At 49.1% G+C, this 18,398-nt stretch overlaps 1 protein-coding gene across 1 annotated transcript; it reads right to left on the reverse strand.

Annotated features, from left to right (window-relative positions):
- Positions 1-1,643: 1,643 nt before the first annotated feature.
- On the reverse strand, positions 1,644-18,369 carry STMN3 (stathmin 3). Its single transcript, XM_066330785.1, has 5 exons — positions 17,496-18,369; positions 7,732-7,827; positions 7,212-7,387; positions 6,538-6,729; positions 1,644-6,057 (listed from the first exon to the last, which is right to left on the reverse strand). The coding sequence occupies exons 1-5, from the start codon at positions 17,512-17,514 to the stop codon at positions 5,998-6,000; spliced, it is 543 nt and encodes a 180-aa protein (XP_066186882.1). The 5' UTR covers positions 17,515-18,369; the 3' UTR covers positions 1,644-5,997.
- Between the last annotated feature and the right edge of the window lie 29 nt (positions 18,370-18,398).

The raw sequence follows: 18,398 nt of genomic DNA on the forward strand, positions 1-18,398 counted from the left end.
AGATTGGATATTGGGTAGAAGTTCTTCCTGGTGAGGTTGAGGAGGCCCTGGCAGAAGATGCCCAGAGAAGCTGTGGCTGCCTCTGGATCCCTGGAGGTGTTCAAGGCCAGGCTGGAGTAGGCTTGGAGCGACCTGGGAGAGTGGAAGATGTCCCTGCCCATGGGAGAGGGTTGGAACCAAACTGTTCCTTGATTCTATGGGGTTTTTTGGGTGCTAGAGTGTGGCTGAAGCCTTCAGTATTGTGTCTTCAGCACTCAGCCCCGCAGGGCTGCGCAGCGGGCGGGGCTGGAAGGTGCTGGGAGCCTCTCCACAATTCCTTCCAATCCTCCTGCCCCAACAGATCCCTCACCTCTGTGGTTTTCTCCTTCAGATCATGAAAGGATGAAGGATGTATCTTGAATTAACTAGTTAGGAGGTGATCATGCTTGGTTTCATCGGTATAGCTCGAATTGTCTGGCACCAAGAACAGTGCCTGTTTTCCTAAGACAAATGCAGAGGTTTACTTTACTACATCCATGTTTTAGAAGAGCCTGGGTTAGTGGACTGTATCAAATCTCGGAGGAAAAGTGAGCAATGCTGCGTTTGCAGTCAGGTCGTTATCTCAGGATAAGACCTTATCAGGAAGGTCAAGCTGCAAAAATAGAATTCCTGTTTGTGCGGGCAGCAGCGTCCTGAGGACACGTGGGAAAAGCATCAGGCATGGGCTGCTTGCCACTGCCATCAGCGTGATGGCCCCAGCACTGTCCTGACACTGTCCTCCTGACACTGTCCTCCCTGCCCTTACAGAACACTGCCCTGGGAATTAAAATTTACCCCCCTGCCTTCCCCTCAGTTTGTCTCCTTGTTCACTGAGTGCTGCTGAGCTCTGTGTAAAGTCTTCCACACCGGTGATTTTGATGGGATCACAAGATGTGGGACAGCCCAGGAGGATGCTGCTATTTCAATATCCCCTCAGGGACAGGGAGAACAGTGGCCAGTGACATTGGGCACCACTTCTGGTGGCAAAAGCCCTCCATAAAAGGCAAGTGGAGAAACCTTTCCCCAGCAGCACAGGCAGGCACCCTCCCCCACATGTCCTTGTGGATTACAAACGTCCCTGTTTTCAGTTGCAGCTTTTGGACATTTTTGTGTATCTGGCTCCAGGGACGGGGTTTGGGAGTGTTGGCCACGCAGGTCTCATGGGCTGGGGTCCCATCTCCCTAAGGACTACAGCCCTGCTCCCTCCCACTCTGTCCAGCCCAGGCTGGATCCTTTCTCAGGAAAAGCTCATAAAGGAAGATTGGAGTTTTTAATGAAGAAGCTCATGTGGTTTCTACAACTGCAGTTGTTGTATTCGTAGCTGTTTGATATCTTTTCCGATTTTCCAGTGTAAAGACTTTGCACACCCTCACTCCCAGCCACAGGGGCTGGCAGCAGAACTCTCATTCAAGCATTTATTACTTTGTCCCTCTGAGAATGGTGATAAACTGTCAATTTCTGCCTCTTACTCTGTGTGAAAAAGTCACTGAGCATTCAGAGGATTAGTATCTATTTTGTTAAATCTTTAGGTCAATTTTCTGTTGAATGCTGTTTATTAGTATTCTCACCATACAGAGAGAAGCCTTGGAACTAAAACAACCCATTTCTGGAGAGAGATGGACACATACAGTTTCATACCAACTTTATTTCTTTTTTTTTTCCTTTATTTTTTTTCATGATCACTTCTTTTGCACAACAACAACCTCAAGTTGACAATGAAATGCACGTGGCAGACCAAAGGGAACCGGACAAGGCTCTGTTAGGGATGGAAAGTCTTTCCATGACACTGTGCCAGCTCCCCACCCAGCACAAGGGATGGTGACCCCAGCTGTGGCAGGAGGAGCACATCCTGCCCAGAGGGCAGCCAGGGTGCTGAGCCCAGGGATGACAGCTCAGCCCTGTACCCACACAGTCCTCTCCCAACCCTCTCCTGCAGCCACAGGCCGGGGTGTTCCTCCTGGGGTGCACAGCTGCGTGTCCCAACTCCATACTTTGGTACTTTCCATTTCAGAGCACTTTAAAGATGTGGAGGCATTGGTTATCCCACGGTCCCCATGGAGAGGGAGCATCTATGTCCCCTTGTCAAAGGGTGTGGGAAACTGAGGCACGGGGACGCTGGGTCAGGGGTGCCCAGCTGTGCCCTGCGTCCCTGCACCCTGGGGACCATGGAGCACCCACCTGTAGGCATGGGCCAGTGCCCCTCTGCTGCTTTACTTAAAGACAACTTGACTACAAAGGTGGAGTTTATTGGTCTTACTATGTCATCTCATCCCTAGCATGGAGAGTAAGAAATCTCTAGCACCGTAAGCAGCCATTCCCTGACTCATTTCAAGTGGTATCAGAGTGTATGTGCATATATCGTTTCCACGGATGTGTTTCTGTGTGCGTGTGCACAGCCACTGCGAGGAGGACAGGAATGCCATGGGTGGGATATAACGAACCCCATGAGACAGGATTGCAGAGCCAGGGCCAGAGAGTCACGCTGGGTTAAGCTAAAGCAAGCAAGCTGAAGTTTACATTTGAGAGGGAGCAGCAATACCGACCTACCCCCGAGGTAGGATGCATGCAACTCCTTATCTCCCACCGGCCCTGGGAGGTCAGCTCAAAGGGAACCCCACAACTGGGTTAGAGCAAGATTTTTAATGACTCCAAAATAATAAGACAAGGAATAGGCTCAGTCCAGAAGCAGTTGGAGGGGCCAGCATCCTTGGAAGTGCCTATTTACAGGCAGAGCTGAGCTCTGCTGTATGGAATAACAAGGGCACAGAGCTGTAATCTGAGCTGCAAGGCTGGTTGTTCCAGCTTTCCTACAGCTTCACCCATCGCCTGGCTGTTGGTGCCAGCTGGGAGCTCATTTAGCTTCATTCTTATCTGAATCAAAGGCTCCTGGAAGGCCTATGCATGCACATAATGATGCCACCCTCCTGACTTTCCTCCCTGACACTGCTGCCACACTTGAGGTCCAGGCAGGGATGTTGTGGGTGCCCTGAGGATGCTCCCCCTACAAGGCACATTCCCATGTCCATATGCTGCTGCAAAAATGGGTCTGAAAACTGTTGGTTCAGAACTCAATGCATAAACACCTTCAGGGATCAGTGGAGACCACAAGCCCCACAATAAGGAAGGTGACCCAAGAACTGGGGGGATTGCATGTTGTGTCCACATGCACGGTACATGGGAATGCTCCAGGAATGACATAGGCTGGGGCAGTAAGGATGTTAATGAAGATACTTATTTAGTCTCATCTTAGGCATGAAGTATGCAGCTGCACATAGCCAATAGCATGAAAGGATATGGAAAGGCATGGAATAACCATGATCCTGGCCCGTGCCATGTGCTGCAGGTTGGGCACAGTGCTGCATGAGCTCCTGGCCACGATGGGTTTGGAGCAGTGGGTGGACACCCCTCATCCAGCCAACACCGTGCAGCCAGAACAGTCACACATTTCCCTGATAGTGCCCAGTGGCACTGGACAAGCTCCTGAATATCCCTACTCCATCCATCTGCACCAGGCAAACATGGCTCTGGGACACGTAAAGCCTCTGGCCCCACAGGTGAGGCTGTTTCCTTGGCACAACGTGTCTCGGCAGCAGCTCCCTGACATTACCAATGCACAGCTCTCCCTGCACGTCCCTGCTCCTCTTGTGCAGGAGCTTCTCCTGCAGTAACACATTTTCCAACAATATCCACCATCCCTCACTGCACCAACCTGATGGAGGGAAGAAAAATTAGTTTCCCAGTGCTCACACCTGCATGAGCACCATCTGCCAGGCCATTCTGCACTTGCCATGGGAATTTTTGCCAGGAAAAGCTATTGCAAGAACAAGTCCCCACTTGAGACCCATCTGGGCTTCAGGGAGGGGGAAGAGAGGGGCGTGGGGCAGCACAAGGGACCAAGAGGGAAGATCCAGGCAGGAATTGAGCCTGGAGACTCAGAAGCTGTTTGGGAGGACGGCTCTGACTGGCACAACCTGTTATAGCCCTCTTCCAGCACATGCTAAACCTGACAGATCCTCCAGCTTCCACGGGGTTGCAGAGAACCACCTGGAACCTCCACATGGGGAGGTTTAGATCAACAATAAATTATATGCACTAGAATTGAAGCATCACCTCTATTCTTCCTCTCAGCCCTTCCTTCTCCTCCCAGCATGAGGAGCAGCCGTCCCCGCTCTCACCGCCCTGCCCGCAGGACTCGGCTGCCTCCAGCTCCCAATTCCATCATTTTCCAGCTGATCTCTGGTTGAGCATCCCACTGGCACCCTACCTTCACCTGGCCCAGCCTCTGACTCCTTCTGAGCCCCCAGGAGAGAGTGAAAATGGCCATTTCTCTTGTTTTCAACTCTTGCTCATGAGTACAACATTTCTGATAATAATAATCATAATAATCATAGTACTAAAAACAGTATTTACAACAAGCTCCAGGTCAGAATTACACACCAAGCAAACACTCAGCACCACAGAGAGTAGGACAGGGTTAATATCTCGCAGATACCTTCTCAGATCCCACCAACGTGGGACACAGACATTTGACAGTTTCAACCATTTCTTACACACAAACATTTCATTTAAATTACTTTTTAAATTTTTTTGTTAAACTTTTTAAAATTTCTCGTCACTATATGGATGAGGTGATGCTGGCGGTGATGCCGAGCTCTACACAGATGCTTATCTAATACAGCTGCTACTATAAACTGATCATTAGCTACTGTTAAGAAATTCAACCCTCAGTTTCCTTCTTTGCCCTAATTCTAATTTTCTTTTGTCAGTGACTGCACAGGAGCTTTCCAACAGCCCTGTCCTCCCCCCAGCCCAGGAGGAGGGGTTTGGGAGTAAGGTAGCCCTTCCTTTTAAGGAGCAGAGTCCCCTGACATCAAGCCACAGCCATGGAGGGATCTCTCCCACATGCAGCTGGGAATTCTGTGGAGATCAAAAAACAGCACCAGGATCTGGTCTCCATCAATCTGCCCTGTGATGGCCCCAAAGAGCCACATCCATCACTGAAAAGAGGGAAGGATTCTTCTGTTCATTAAAAGGCTATTTCACAACCATGCACTGTCTCTGTTGGATTTGCTTTTCTAACAGAGTGGAGTCCTATATTGTGGGAGCACTGGGGAGCCCACAGAGGACTGAGGGTCTCTCCCAGGGCTCCCACAGAGCTGGAAATGCAATCACCACCCACAGCTCTCCTGGGCAGAGCAGCCAAGTCCTCTCAGTCCCTGCTCAGCCAGGGAGAGGGCAGCTCAGTGGCCAACCAAGGGCATCAAGTAGTGCCCACCGTGACAGGGACTTGGTGTGATGTGGCACCTGGCACCAAGCTTTGGGCGGAGCCCCTCAGCTGCTTCCACATGGGTTGTCAAAAATCACCCACAGATGAGGACTGTGCTCACTGCCTACCTGGACTGGCTCTGGGGGCAGCCAAAAGATGGGGGTTCTGTACACTGCAACTCCTGAGCCATCCATTCCTCTCCTTCCTTTCTCCTACCATGGGCAAACAGGGGGCTGCTCCCTATTAACTTCACATACAGAAATTATCACTTACTTCCCATTTTTTTGAAAGTGATATTTGGCTCAGAGCAAACACCAAGAGGAGGAAAAGCCCCTGATAAGAGATCCATATCTCTGTGACACTGCTGGTTGAATTTATTAATATCTTCGTTTGGGTTTTTATTTTAACATCAGTTTAAGAAATACTTCTTTTTTTAAAAAAAAATGGACAAAATCCTCCAAAGAAGCTGTTTGATTGACTGATTGATTCTCTATTTGATGTGAACTAGTTGCTATTCTGCTTAGAGGTCCCTATGATCTGTGAATCCCCACAAGCACTGACGATCAGGGATGCAGAGAGAAGCGTGTAGCTGGGGGACGAACACCGGGGAGGGGGATGGAGAACCGAATGTCGCATCTAGACAAACAAAATAAAATGTGTTGGTTGGTCGGTTTGTTAACAGGAATCAGGTGCTAGATGTGTAGAAAAGCCCTTTATCCAGAGATCTCCTCCCGCTGTTCCTTGTTCCTGCGGACTTCGGCTGCGTGCAGTTCCTGCAAAGATGGGAGAAATGATGCTGGGCTAACACACCCTGCTCTTGTGATCAGCATTTTCCTCCTGCACACAGGATTTGCATCAGACATAAAAAAGGACCAGTTTCCCATTCAAAACACCCCTACGGCACGGGGTTACACCTGCAAGGAATGAAGGATCATCTGTGGGAGCCTGGAGGTGATGGAACCACCAGTGAATGCACTCCTGGAGTGCAAAACCCTTCAGCCATGCAGCCCTCAGTGGGCCTGATGCTGTGGCTTTGAACTTGCACTTACCAGGCTTATTCAGGCTATGTTCTCTACTGACCTTGAAGGACATAATCCCTCTCCTCATGCAGCTCTGGAGCAGAGCTCCTCCTCAGCCACCACCACCAAGATAACACCCTGTCCCTTGCACCCATCACGCATGGGACTAGACCCCATTTTTCCTTGACGATCAGCAATCCCAGCCCCCAGCCCTGTCCCAGGGGTCACATTCACCTTCTCACGGAGCCGCTCCCTCAAGGCAGCGAGATGTGCCTCACGGATCTCCCTGCTCAGCTCCATCTTGTAGTTGAGCTTCTCCTCGGCCAGGCGGCTGAAGTTGTTGTTCTCCTCCAGTGCCTTGTGCAGCACCTCCCGCTCATGTTCCCGCTTCTCCGCCAGCTGCTTCAGCACCTGCGCCTCCTGGGTCTGCCGAGGGATGGGGGTGAGGCCACCCAAGAGGCTGTTCCAGCCTTCATCTCCACAGAGAGGCTTTCTGACTTCCTCCCCTGCTCAAACCACTGCCACCCCCTTCCACCTCATAACACAACCTTCTTGCTTGGAAGATACTTTTGACACCTTTTTCTGGCTATCATAGAATCATCTAGATTGGAAAAGGCCTCTGAGACCACTGGGACCAACAGTTCCCCCAGCACTGGCCAGCCCACCACTAATCTATGTCCCCAAGTGCATCTACATGATGATGATGATGAGGATGACAGAGTTGAAGTCCCCACCTAAACCATGCTGCAGAACCTCACTCCATGACTCCTATGTCCCACCTGACAATTTACAGTGGAATAACAAGTGTCAGAACACTTCCCAGCTGTTTTAGATTACTCCTGCTGAGTTTTAGGGTTTGGTCCAATTAGTACCAGAAAAGTCACTGCTTCTACAGGACATCTCCTTACCTTCCTCCTCTCTTCTGCAGCCTCCAGCCTCCTCTGCAGCTCCTCCAGGGACAGGTCCTTCTTCTTGGGAGGGGAGGAAAGGATCGGGCTCTCAGGAGATAAATCTGAAGGGGACTTCAGGATCACTTCGAAGCTCTGGCCTGATGCCCTCTTATCCAGCTGCTTCACCTCCATATCTTTGTGGGGAAAAAAAACAGTGGCTATGTGAAACCTGTGCTATTCAGGAGAGTGACCTAAGGTCATCGAGCTCCTCACACAGGAATTAGGACTTTCCCATGTCTTGATCTGGGTGATTTTGTTTTATCTCCAGAATTTCTTGATTAGCGATCACCTTCATCCCCTTCATGCAAATGCAATTAATTTAAAGTCATGGCATAATTACAGAAAGGTCACATTGCTGTTAATACCTTGTATGTCACCCCAGCATGAAGCAAAGAGACTGACTCTGGCAAGCTCCCACATTGCCTGTGGGAGAATAATCCAAGCACTGCTGGAGCTCCTGTGGGAGCAGATTACCTACCTCCATACTGGTAGATGGTGTTGGGATGGGGCTGGGTGTGGAAACAGGAGCAGATGAGGGAGAGCAGAGACAGCTCCTTCATTTTCTCCTTGTAGGCTGAAAAATATGAGAGAGCAATGAGAGAGATTCTAATGGCAACAGCATCTCTTTTTCATGGAGAAACTAAGCAAGTATCCCACTTGCAGCTATCAGACTCTGTGGAGACCTTTCCATGCTGCCATAGCTTGCCAAAAGGTCCCCAAGGAGTGTCTGATCTAGAGCAGCCTAAATTAGCTGCCAGTGTGGCAAATGTTATGGGAACACAGATTTTACACATCTAGGGGTATAAGTTTCGGTGCAAGGTTTTCCCTCCAAAGGAGCTGGGATGCTGCAGCCTGTTTAGTTAAACATGTTGGGACAGTTGCCCCACCCTGTCTCCACTGGAAGTGGAATTTCCAGTCTCTGAGATAAACGATACCGACTGACACCTGGAAATATTGCTCAAGCCCTGGCGAGTTGGGAATATTTCACAATTCAGCATTTCTGAGCTGAGGGTGAAGAGGCAAGAGGAGATCAGGAATGTGGAGAACAAAGGGCCATTTGAGTGATGAAACTCAGGGGTTCTGAGTTCAGGGGCTCTGCTACCAGGGGAAGAGCTGGACCCCCATTTCACAAGGTACCTCCTGCCCTGCAGCAGCAGATCAGGGAGGATGTGAGTGGATTCTGCCACCACCTTGGTCCTCACAGGCAGAGGTTGCCACAGTCTGTGACCACAGTAACCGTCCTTCTGTAAAGGACAGGAAACACACAATCCTTTCGAGCTCTACAGCTGGAGCCATCCTCCTGTGACTGGAGGATGCACCACAGCATCCTCGGTGATCAAAGTGCTGCCCCAATACAGATTGCAGCAATCTGCTTCTGGGGCAATCTTCACCTATATTTTTGGAGTTCAGCACTTTTAAGACAGTGAACTGTTTGCACCCTCCTGACAAAGAACCTCAGAATAGGAGTTGAAGTTAGTGAGGTGCTCTGCCAGGTTGTCACGTTCTTTATCACATCAATGAAACCCTCACAGCATCACTCCTATGTGGCAGGTCAGCAGCTGGGGCTCAGCAGAGGGTGCTGCTGCCTCATGGGTCCTGTGAGGCTCTATCCTGGGCTGGCTCCATCGGTGACACCTTGGGGACAGTGTCTTCATGGCTGCATGTCCTGACAAATCTGCCCTGAGCGTCCTTGTGCTATCTCTGCCATAGGCATGGGCATTCTGCTGCCTTGGCTCTGCCTCTGGATTTCCCACATATCCTGGTGCTTCTGGCCTTGGTTTGTCCCCTCTGTACTGAGCACATTTCGTGCTCCAGCCAGGGGCAACTCTGTGACTCAGCTTCCAATGCCACCTTCAGAGCAAGACCCTCCCCTGAGCCAGGACAGGGAAATCCCCAGAACTTTGTGATCTGAAGAGGCATTAGATGCAGAACAATGCTGAAAAAAGTAACATTGTGTAACACATGCCCTTAGTAATATCTTTCAGGTATTCTCCTCTGCCTTCCCACAGTTTTAAGTGTGAAAGCCTGCTTCATGCTTGCACTTCTTTTTCCTCCTAGGTACAGAACTTCACCCTAATTAACACCCTTCTTTTGCTAAACCACCATCCCTGAAGCTCAGATCTTGACTGAACACTTTCTTAGCTTGCTCCTCTTTCTGATATGAACTTCCCACCTAGTCCTGCTGTTAAATGTAAACCAATTAGGAATAGTTTACACCAGCAGTGGCAGCCAGACATCTAAGATCTTGTTCTTAATGAAAAAAAAACCTCTGGAGCGCCTCTGAGAGGCCCAAAGCCGTGGCATGGAGCAGGAAGCTAATGCATCTCCTAATGTGCTGCCAAGAACCCTGAGGAAGATCCCTGGGAATAGATGAGAGACATCATCATTTATTATCATTTAGACATTATCATTGAATACAAACAAACCAGTCAAAAAGGTCGTTGCTCCACCATTATGTCTGGTCCTGAGTGAAATCAAGGCATGAGGCAGATGTGCCACACCCCTGACCCCCTAATTTAATTCAATTTAATTGTCTGACAGCACTTGTTACACAGCACAGTGCTTTGTATTTCATGGCTTGGGCATCAGTACTGGCACTGCGTGCAGATGATTCCATGCTGCATTCCCTGCCTTTCACGAGGTTTGCCGTGGTGATTTCACAGCTGCCTCCATTCCATCGGGATCTCCCCTGTCCTGCTTTCCCTTCTCTAGAGCGAACTGACCGTCCCTCTCTGTCAATTAAAATGAAGAGGAGCAAGAGGACAAAAGGCCCTGGGCTGCGGCAGGGCTGTGGTGAGCGCTGCAAGTGCTCTGCGTCCTTCCCCCGCCCCGGAGCCTGCAGCTGCACCCCGGCGCCAGCCGTCAGATGCAATTAGCGGCACACGGGGCCGGGGAGCGGGGCTGGAGCTGCCGCGGCCCCGGGGACCGGCTGGGGATGGTCCCGAGCAGCCCTCGCTGCCGGGAACCCCCCTCTGCCGGGGGGAGCAGCGGGAAGCGGACCGAGCCCCCCGGGACCCCGGGAGCCGCCGGTGCTCCCCGCCCAGAGCTGTCCCTTCAGGACCGCCGCCCCCGCCGGACCCCGGCCGGAGCTGTCCCTTCAGCACCCCCGCGGGGCCGGGCATGAAGAGGGGCAAGGACTGACTCCTGGAGAAATTATACCACAGTTGGAGCGCAGAATCGTCACCGACTTGTTCGGATTGGAAAAGCTCCCCAAGATCATCAGGTCCAAGTGTTCCCCCAGCACAGCCAGTGGTTATTTAACCACTAACCATGTCCCCAGGTGTCCATCTACATGGCTTTTAAATCCATCCAAGGATGGTGACTCCACCTGATCCCTGGCCGGCCTGTGCCAGGACTTGACAGCCACTTCGGTGAAAACATTTTAATAATGTCCAGTCTAAACCTGCCCTGGCACAACTTGAGCCATGTCCTCTAGTCCTGTCACTAGTTATATTGGGAGAGGAGGCCCAGCCCCACCTGGCTGCATCGTCCTGTCAGGGAGTTGTGAGAGTGAAAAGGTGCCCCCTGAGCCTCCTGTCCTCCAGACTGAGCCCCCGCAGCTCCCTCAGATACTCCTGGTGTTCCAGACCCTTCCCCAGCTCTGTTCCCTTCTCTGAACAGAGTCCAACCCTTCAATGTCATTCATGTCCTGAGGAGCCCCTGATCCATGCCTTGAGAACTACCTGGATCCCTGAAATTCCCACACCCGTGCTGCAGAGCCAGCAGTTACACCTGGGGGACACAGAAGCATCACAGTGATGGCCTTGCACTCATGACACGTTCCATGAAAAAGAATTGTTTTATCAGGCTAAGACAAGAAAAGCTATATTGTGAGGAGAGGTACATCCTCTGATTCAGTAGCTAGAAGAAAGACCCATTCAGTAACTAGAAGAAAAACCAAGGCCAGAAAACCCCATAACCTCTGGGTTGCTATTTAAGAACCCATGTCAGTGAAGATCAAACCTGAGGTTTCCTGAAGCAAGACTTTGGCTCAATCACAGCTGCTTAAAACTCAGGGGTAAAAGATTGCCAGCCTCAGCACTAGCATTTGTTTCAGAAGTATCTGCACTCCCGTTTGCAATAGATTTAAGGTTTTGAGGACATACTTTTGCCAGTGGACAAAACCCTTGAACTAGGAAAAGACATGTGGCTGGCCAGGATATGACATGGCCAAGGAAAGGATGGATCTAGTGCACAAATGTGCATATTTTAAGAACAATTAGGCAGGGAATGCTGAACTTTTAACTTGAGCATCTATTAGCATTTTAAATTCTATTAACTTAGTAAAAAATAAATTCAGCTTGCACTGAGCAAATATTTCATTTCTGTATAAATTAATCTCACTCGGGTCCTCAGGGACTTGCAGGATACCAAAGCATTGCTTCAGTCTCAGAGGTGCAGCAAGAACTCTGCCTAGCTGGTGGGCAGAGGATTAGGACAGGCTGCTCACTCAGGTATGAATTACTGACATTTTACTTCTCTTTTAAGGCAAACACTGCAATAGAAGGATCAGCAGCAAATTCATTCACTCTGGTATGGTTTTCATTGCTGTGTCATCACATTTCACTGCTGTCATATCAGAACTGGGGTGAAATGTTGCAAATAACTGAGTTGTGTAAATAAAAAAATTAATAAACTGTAGAAGTTAGAGAAAATATACCAACATTCCAACCTGTAAAGTGGAGTAAACTTGCATTTTATTGGCTTCAGAGGAATTTGAGCAGTGATTAAGCTGCAATCTATAAAGGTGCAGTCAGTTCCTCAACCTTTCTGAACATTTATGCCCTGCAATCAGCACAGGCCGATTCTGGTGGTTTTGTTGTAATCCATCCCACACTCCATGAACCAATCAATCTTTATTGAAATTTTTCATCTTACTTTTCTCTGCGTATTACTATTACAATAGAATATTTTATTATTCTATTCTATTACAATAGAATATATTGCCTGGGAAAATTCACTTTCTCCCTTTTGCAAAGAGAAGGAAGGAGATGTCCTGAGCTTTCACCAAGGCACCAGGAGGTTCAGGGTGCTCCATCTCTCTCTAGTGACCCCTTTCCTGTGCTCCCTCTTGTGCTGTAGGAAATATCCTGCATTTCCATATCCCCACTGCTTTGCACAGTGCTGTGCACACCATCGATCCATGTAAAATGTTTATCTCCAAGTCAACCCCTGGAGACATTATCCAGCTGCTCCCCAAGTGCTGGTGGTGCCAGAGATGGAGGAACAGCTGGCAATGGTGTGGTGCAGGAGCAATGGGATTCATTTTCCTGCTCATGATGTGCCTGGATGGTGGGGCTTGAAACCTATTATTCATTAAAAAGTTTTGTTCTCTGTTTCCTAAAACCATAAAGCTAAACTGCAGCCAGGTTTCAGGGCAGTATTTAATGACATCCAGAAAAACAGAGCGAGGCCATCTCGGCACAACACCGACATGGCATCAGTCACAGTGAACCAGAGGCAGAGCAAAGCTAATTTATGTGAAATTTAAATGGATGAGACTGGATGTGCTGTGTCTGATTGCAAGGTCAGAGGAAGGTTATTACAAGAAAATAATTTGGTTTGTGAAGATAACTTTGGAGAAGTAAGAATTGCTTCCATAATGAATATTATCTCATGAAAAAATAAGAACAAGCCAATTATAAATGCAGTCAAAGCTTAAACAGAAGGTACAGAAGACAGAGAACTGAGACCTCCAGCACAGACTGCAAAGCCACACATAAAACATAAGCAACCAGAGCCCTCAACAAGCCTTGAGAGTACAGCAGGCTCTAGATATTCTCCCCTGCTATGAATCCTATCATAAAAAATATTGGCCAGACCTTCAGTCTAATGCACTTTTACCTTCTTGCTCCCCAGCTTCCCCAAATAAGTCAGCAGCAGATCTTGCAGAACCAGAAAACACTAGTGGGTTTTTTGTTTGGTTTTCTGTTTGGTTGGTTGATTGGGTTTTTTGAGGGGTTTTGGGTTTTTTGGGGTTTTTTTGTCAGCTCAGTAGTTGTAGCCAACACTGGTGGTATAGGGACACCATGAGATCCAGGTGCAGAAGTCACCATGGGCTCATGTGGAATCATTCACGAGAACAGGCAGATGTGAGGTTTACTCTGCCTTCTGTCAGACATCTGCTAAACTATTGCCCAGGAATGGTTTCCAATCACCCACCTCCTTTCCTCCAGGTTTTATTGGCAGCTCATGAATGTCACAACAACCTGTGCTGTGCACAGCCAATGCCTCAGCAAATCACTTGAGCTGTAGCAGTGGAATATGTGGGCTGGTCCCAGGAAAATGACATGGGAAATCTCTTCCTGTATGGGCTCAGCAGCAGAGAAGGGCCCAAGATGTGCAGCAGAGCCCTGGATGGGGGGCTACTGTTAGAAGGAGAGAAGTGTGGCCTGTGTTGCCTGATAAAGCAGAGGAAGGAACCAGATGGAAGCAGCTGACCCAGAGTGTTTGTGGATTTGGGGAAAACCTGGGTTTCACAGTCAGGTTTGGGTGAGACAAAGAGCTACAAGAGAGCTGTGGAGCTGATGAGGCAGCAGTTTATGAGACAGTCAAAGACAGAGCCCAGTGCCATGATGTGTCAGGTACAGACATGCTGTGTGACCACAGACAGTCATTTGGTCTCTTTGGCTCTGGGTTTCCTTTCCATTAATTGAGGATTATTGTATTTCTCCGTTATATAGTGATACTATTCATATAAGCAAATTCAGAGGGGATAAGATTCTCTAGTAGGGCAATAACCATGTAGAGGTACCTTGAAAGAATAAAAGGATTATTTGGAAATATGCTGAGCAGCTTTTCACCATTTGGGAGGTACCAAAGTGCCACAGCACATGCACATGGTCTTTGGTTGCTCTCTGGCTCTTTTGTATTTTCTAAATCATAGCACATTGGTTTAACTCCCCTCTGGAGCGAAGAATTTAATTTTTCAAACATAATTCACATCTGGAGGAATAAAGCCCATGTCAGTAGGACAACTGGGAGAGATTAGCCAAGCATATTATTTCCAATTAATTTAGGGGTATAGAAGATTGAGTGAGTTTCAGGTCCCTCCAAGGATTGTCATGAGGAATCATTGGCCCTGTTCACCCCTCTGCTGCCCACACCAATATCACAATGGGCTTATCTGCAGCCCTCTAGTTGCCACATCAGATCCATAAATCTCAGCTTTTACTCAAAAGAAGGAAAATGTGTTCATCTGATAAAACAGTGCCTTCACCAGATCTGAATCAACAATGACAGATTCCAAGAAAGGGCTCATTTGAGATATCTGAAGCATCTTCCTGGAGTCTACATGGTGCCATTAAATAAGATATTATTTAGATTTTAGAAAGAACAAGTATTTGCTAATTATCTAGATCCCTTGTTTGGATACACTGGTGAAAATAATATATAAATGCCTACAGTAATAGGCTCTTTTGGCATCTAAAACTGAATTCCCAATGAAAGAACCATAATTTTTTAAGGCCACATATACTTCTTCAACAGCCAAAGAAAAAGACAATAGTCATTTCTTGAGAACACAGAGAGATGGAGACCTTGATAGAAAGGACTCTGACTCCCCAGTGTGGGCAGTAGAAATGTCAGGACAGGGCAACACCATATGGCGTCCTTCAATGCCACCCACAAAAGGGATCAGGGGATAACCCAGAGCTACATGAAGTCCCTCAGCTCTCACATTTCAGTGCAGGACGGGGAAACCTTGGGATCTGCCAAGGCCCATTTACCATGGCCAGTCATGAGGCCAGGAATGACAACTCGGTGTTTCCTCTTGGCTCCACCTTCTCAGACACGCCAACGTCGGAGAAAGCCGGTGAGGATGTCACCTTCTGCATCATTCCATAATCTCAGTTCTCTTTATTCAGCCCAGATGCTACAACCTGTGGGGGGAGTTCCGAAGCCCTGCAAAGCCCAGCCAGGCCCCCGGGACGCGGTGCACAAAAGCACAAAGCCTTGTGCTTTTTCTGCGGGGAGGAGGTGCGAGGGCTCTGCCCCTGCAAGGGCTGCCCGGCAGCAGGGCCGGCACCGCAGCTGAGCCGGCACTGAGCATGTGCCGCCCATCCCGCGGCTCCGGCACCGAAAACAACCCCCGGCGCCAGCAGAAAACGCCTGAGGTGACAGGGAGGCAAGACAGAGGGCAGCCAGGCTCAGGGGAGTGAGCCTTGTTTCTTTTCATCCCGAGGATTTGGCTGTTTGTTTAAACAAACCAAGCAAATCTTCCCGAGGGGGATAAGCCCCCGGGCATCAGCCGCAGAAAGACTGCAGCTGCCCTCCCCTCAGCACGGATCGGCTTTTGCTGAGAATAAAGAAGGAAATAATGAAGAAAGCGAACAAGACTCATTCCTTAATAGAAGGATTCCTAATTCTTTTTCTCCTGCCTTTCCAGGCTACTCTCCATTGCTGCTGTAAGAGCTGTAGGCGATGGGGAGCTGCTCCTGCAAAGGCAGCTGGGCGAGGCTCAGCCCCGACCCTCCCTTGGCACACAGAGCCCTATTCTCTTCTCTCCTGCCACAGCACTGCTTTCCATGACTCCCTACTCCTTGAAATTGCTGCTCTGCTTGGTCTGAGCCACAAGGAAGCCCCATTTCACGCTTCTTCATGATCTTAAGTCTCTTTGACAGTAAAACTGCATCTTGGGGAGGACGAAATGTGCTATGGGCATGCAGTGGGCTGGAAGGGTGAGAATGCACCAACTGGAAATCGCATGTTCTGCCTACGTGTGTTTCATCCACCACCTCATCCATCCCAAGTTTGATGCAACCTTGGTTTAGAGGGATGGTGAGTCTGAGCCTTCCCTCCCACCCCCACTCTGCAAACGAGGTCCAATCCTGCTCAGTAGGGAAGGCAGGAGATGGGTGGCACCTCCCAAGAGTGCACTGCTGCAGACGTTCATTGAGACAGGGATACTCGCAGGAATATTTACAACAGCTGGAGGTTTTCTATCATAAACACATTTTTACAATGCTGCTTTATGTCTTTAATCGCATGCAAAGCCCTCTTAGGATCAGCTGTGCCCTTATACTCCCCCACATACACACCCCTCCATCTCTCTGTCCTTATTCCCCTGTGTCTACTGGTCTTTTAAAAGGAGAAGGGAATAGAAAATGCACGGCAGGAAACCTCGGCAAAGGGCAGTGAAAGAAGCAAGAAGTGTTGCCTGGTGTCCTGTGGGCTGGTTCCCTGCCTGGGGGGCAAAAAGCACTGCCTGCTCTTCCTTTTTGTCTGTCGCTCCTGCTCAGCCCTTCAGGATCTCACTTCCCCCTCCCAAGCCCATCTTTGTGCGCTGCAGAATTCAGTCATTCCAAGAAAAAAAATCGGTTTTCTAAAAGAAAAAGACCCTCTAAACCCACTCCACTGCTCACTGTACCATTTCAAGCTTTTCTTCTCCTTCACCCACACTCCCAGTTTCAGCCACTTGAATCCCTCCTTCCCAGTCAAAGGGAACAAGATGGGTCTTTAGGAAGCTGGACTGAAACAGCACAGCTGCACATCCTCGGGCTGCTCTCCCGAAGCCGAACCCGAGCAGGCTCCCGGGCAGCCACGCTGTGATTCCCGGCACTGCTGCAGGAGGAGGAAGGGCTTCCCTTGCAGCATCTCATTTCACCCAACGCCATCAGAGGACCGCTCCCCTGTAGCATCTTCGAACCAAGAAATGTGAGCTGTGCAAGAAATCTGGGGCTGGGAAGCCAGGAGAATACATAAAACCCCATCCAGGTTCTTCTGGTTGGCTTTGGGGGATTTTTTTAGAGCACTACCGACTCTTGCCCATGTCTTTCTCTCCATTACCCGTTTAGGCAATACATGATCTTCACAAAACAAAATGTAATTTCTGATCTCCTTACATCCACCTGCACCGTATGCAATTTTTTCTTAGGGAGGAAAAAAAAAGCTCTACAATGTTACAAAAATAATATTTAATTGGCACGTAGCAGCATCTTCTAATGGCACAATGAAATGGCAGCAATACTTTAAATTGGCAAGTTTATCACACGTGTATTCATATTAAAATAAAAAGCCCACCTGCTATCTTGCATCAGAGGGGTGTGTGTACGGGGGAGGAAGGGGAACAATGCTGCCATACCAGCTGCCTCCTCAGCACAGAACTCCCCCGAAACCCACGGGGGAAAAATCAACCCAACCCAAACCTTCAGAATAATGATTAAAAAAAAAAAAAAAAAGTATAAAACTTGATGGTTTTAGAAGCGCATTGATGTCAAGCCCCCGAGAAGCCGCCTGTCCTACCTGAGACGGTGCTGGCCATGCTGCGGCGGGAGCGGAGCGGTGCTGCAGGAGCAGGAGGGAGCGCAGGAGCTGCGGAGCTGCTGCAATGCTGCGGGGAGGGAGGACTGACTCAGCTGGAGGGGGCTGCAGCCATCCGCGGCGGGGAGAGGCTGGAGCGCCCAGAGAAAGGCGAGGGGTGGAAAGAAAAAGAAGGGTCACTAGTTCAGAATATTAATGAGCGTATCAGGGCCTCCTTTCCTGGGTGGCTTTACGGCAGATCCCTCCCAGGCAAGCCTGCCTGCCAGGAACACAGCCCCACGGCGGGGGGGCGAGACACACCCAGCCGGGTGCTGGCAAAAGAGGATTTTTTCCTCCTCTTCCTCCCTTTCTTGTCTGCTCGAGATGGGCTAAACTGCTTTTTCCCTTGCTGAAAGCAGAGTTAAGCAATATTTTTTTTTTCTCTTTTAAACCAGCCATTCCAATGCAATCTCACCTGCAGGGCCAGGTTAGGGGTCTGGCTTGACTGGGCTGAGGTATGAAACCCAAACGCCAAGCCTTGCAGCGGCTTTAGGCAAATAGCAAAGAGAGGGATCCCAGCAGGTTTTTAGACATGGGATTAATTTTGTTTGTTGGGTTTTTTCTTTTTTTCACCAGGACTGAGGCACTAAAAGGAGCTGCAGTGTGTGGAGGAAACTGCTGTAAAAGTAGAGGAGAAAGAACAGAATGGAGCCTTTCAATTTCATTGAGAATTTTCTGGGTTTCTCTCTCATCCTACTCATCAGAACCTCTTTTCTTATAAATTTCTGTATGTTTTCTATTTCTATCATTTCCATTTGTGGCTATTGCCAGGGGCCAATGCTTCTGAGCTTTTAGAGCACCACACACACACTTGGGAGCAAGGAATCCTCCCAAACCCACACATCT

Source organism: Sylvia atricapilla, chromosome 16 (assembly GCF_009819655.1).
Source record: "Sylvia atricapilla isolate bSylAtr1 chromosome 16, bSylAtr1.pri, whole genome shotgun sequence".
NCBI classification, from domain to species: Eukaryota; Metazoa; Chordata; class Aves; order Passeriformes; family Sylviidae; genus Sylvia; species Sylvia atricapilla.

What these genes read in the sequence shown, in the direction of transcription:
- STMN3 (XM_066330785.1), bottom strand. An exon ending in CACCATCTACCAGTATGGAG is followed by an intron (nt 7,388 to 7,731) that starts GTAGGTAATCTG and finishes TTCCCCACAAAG; the next exon opens with ATATGGAGGTGAAGCAGCTG. An exon ending in GGGAGCGGCTCCGTGAGAAG is followed by an intron (nt 6,058 to 6,537) that starts GTGAATGTGACC and finishes CCATCTTTGCAG; the next exon opens with GAACTGCACGCAGCCGAAGT.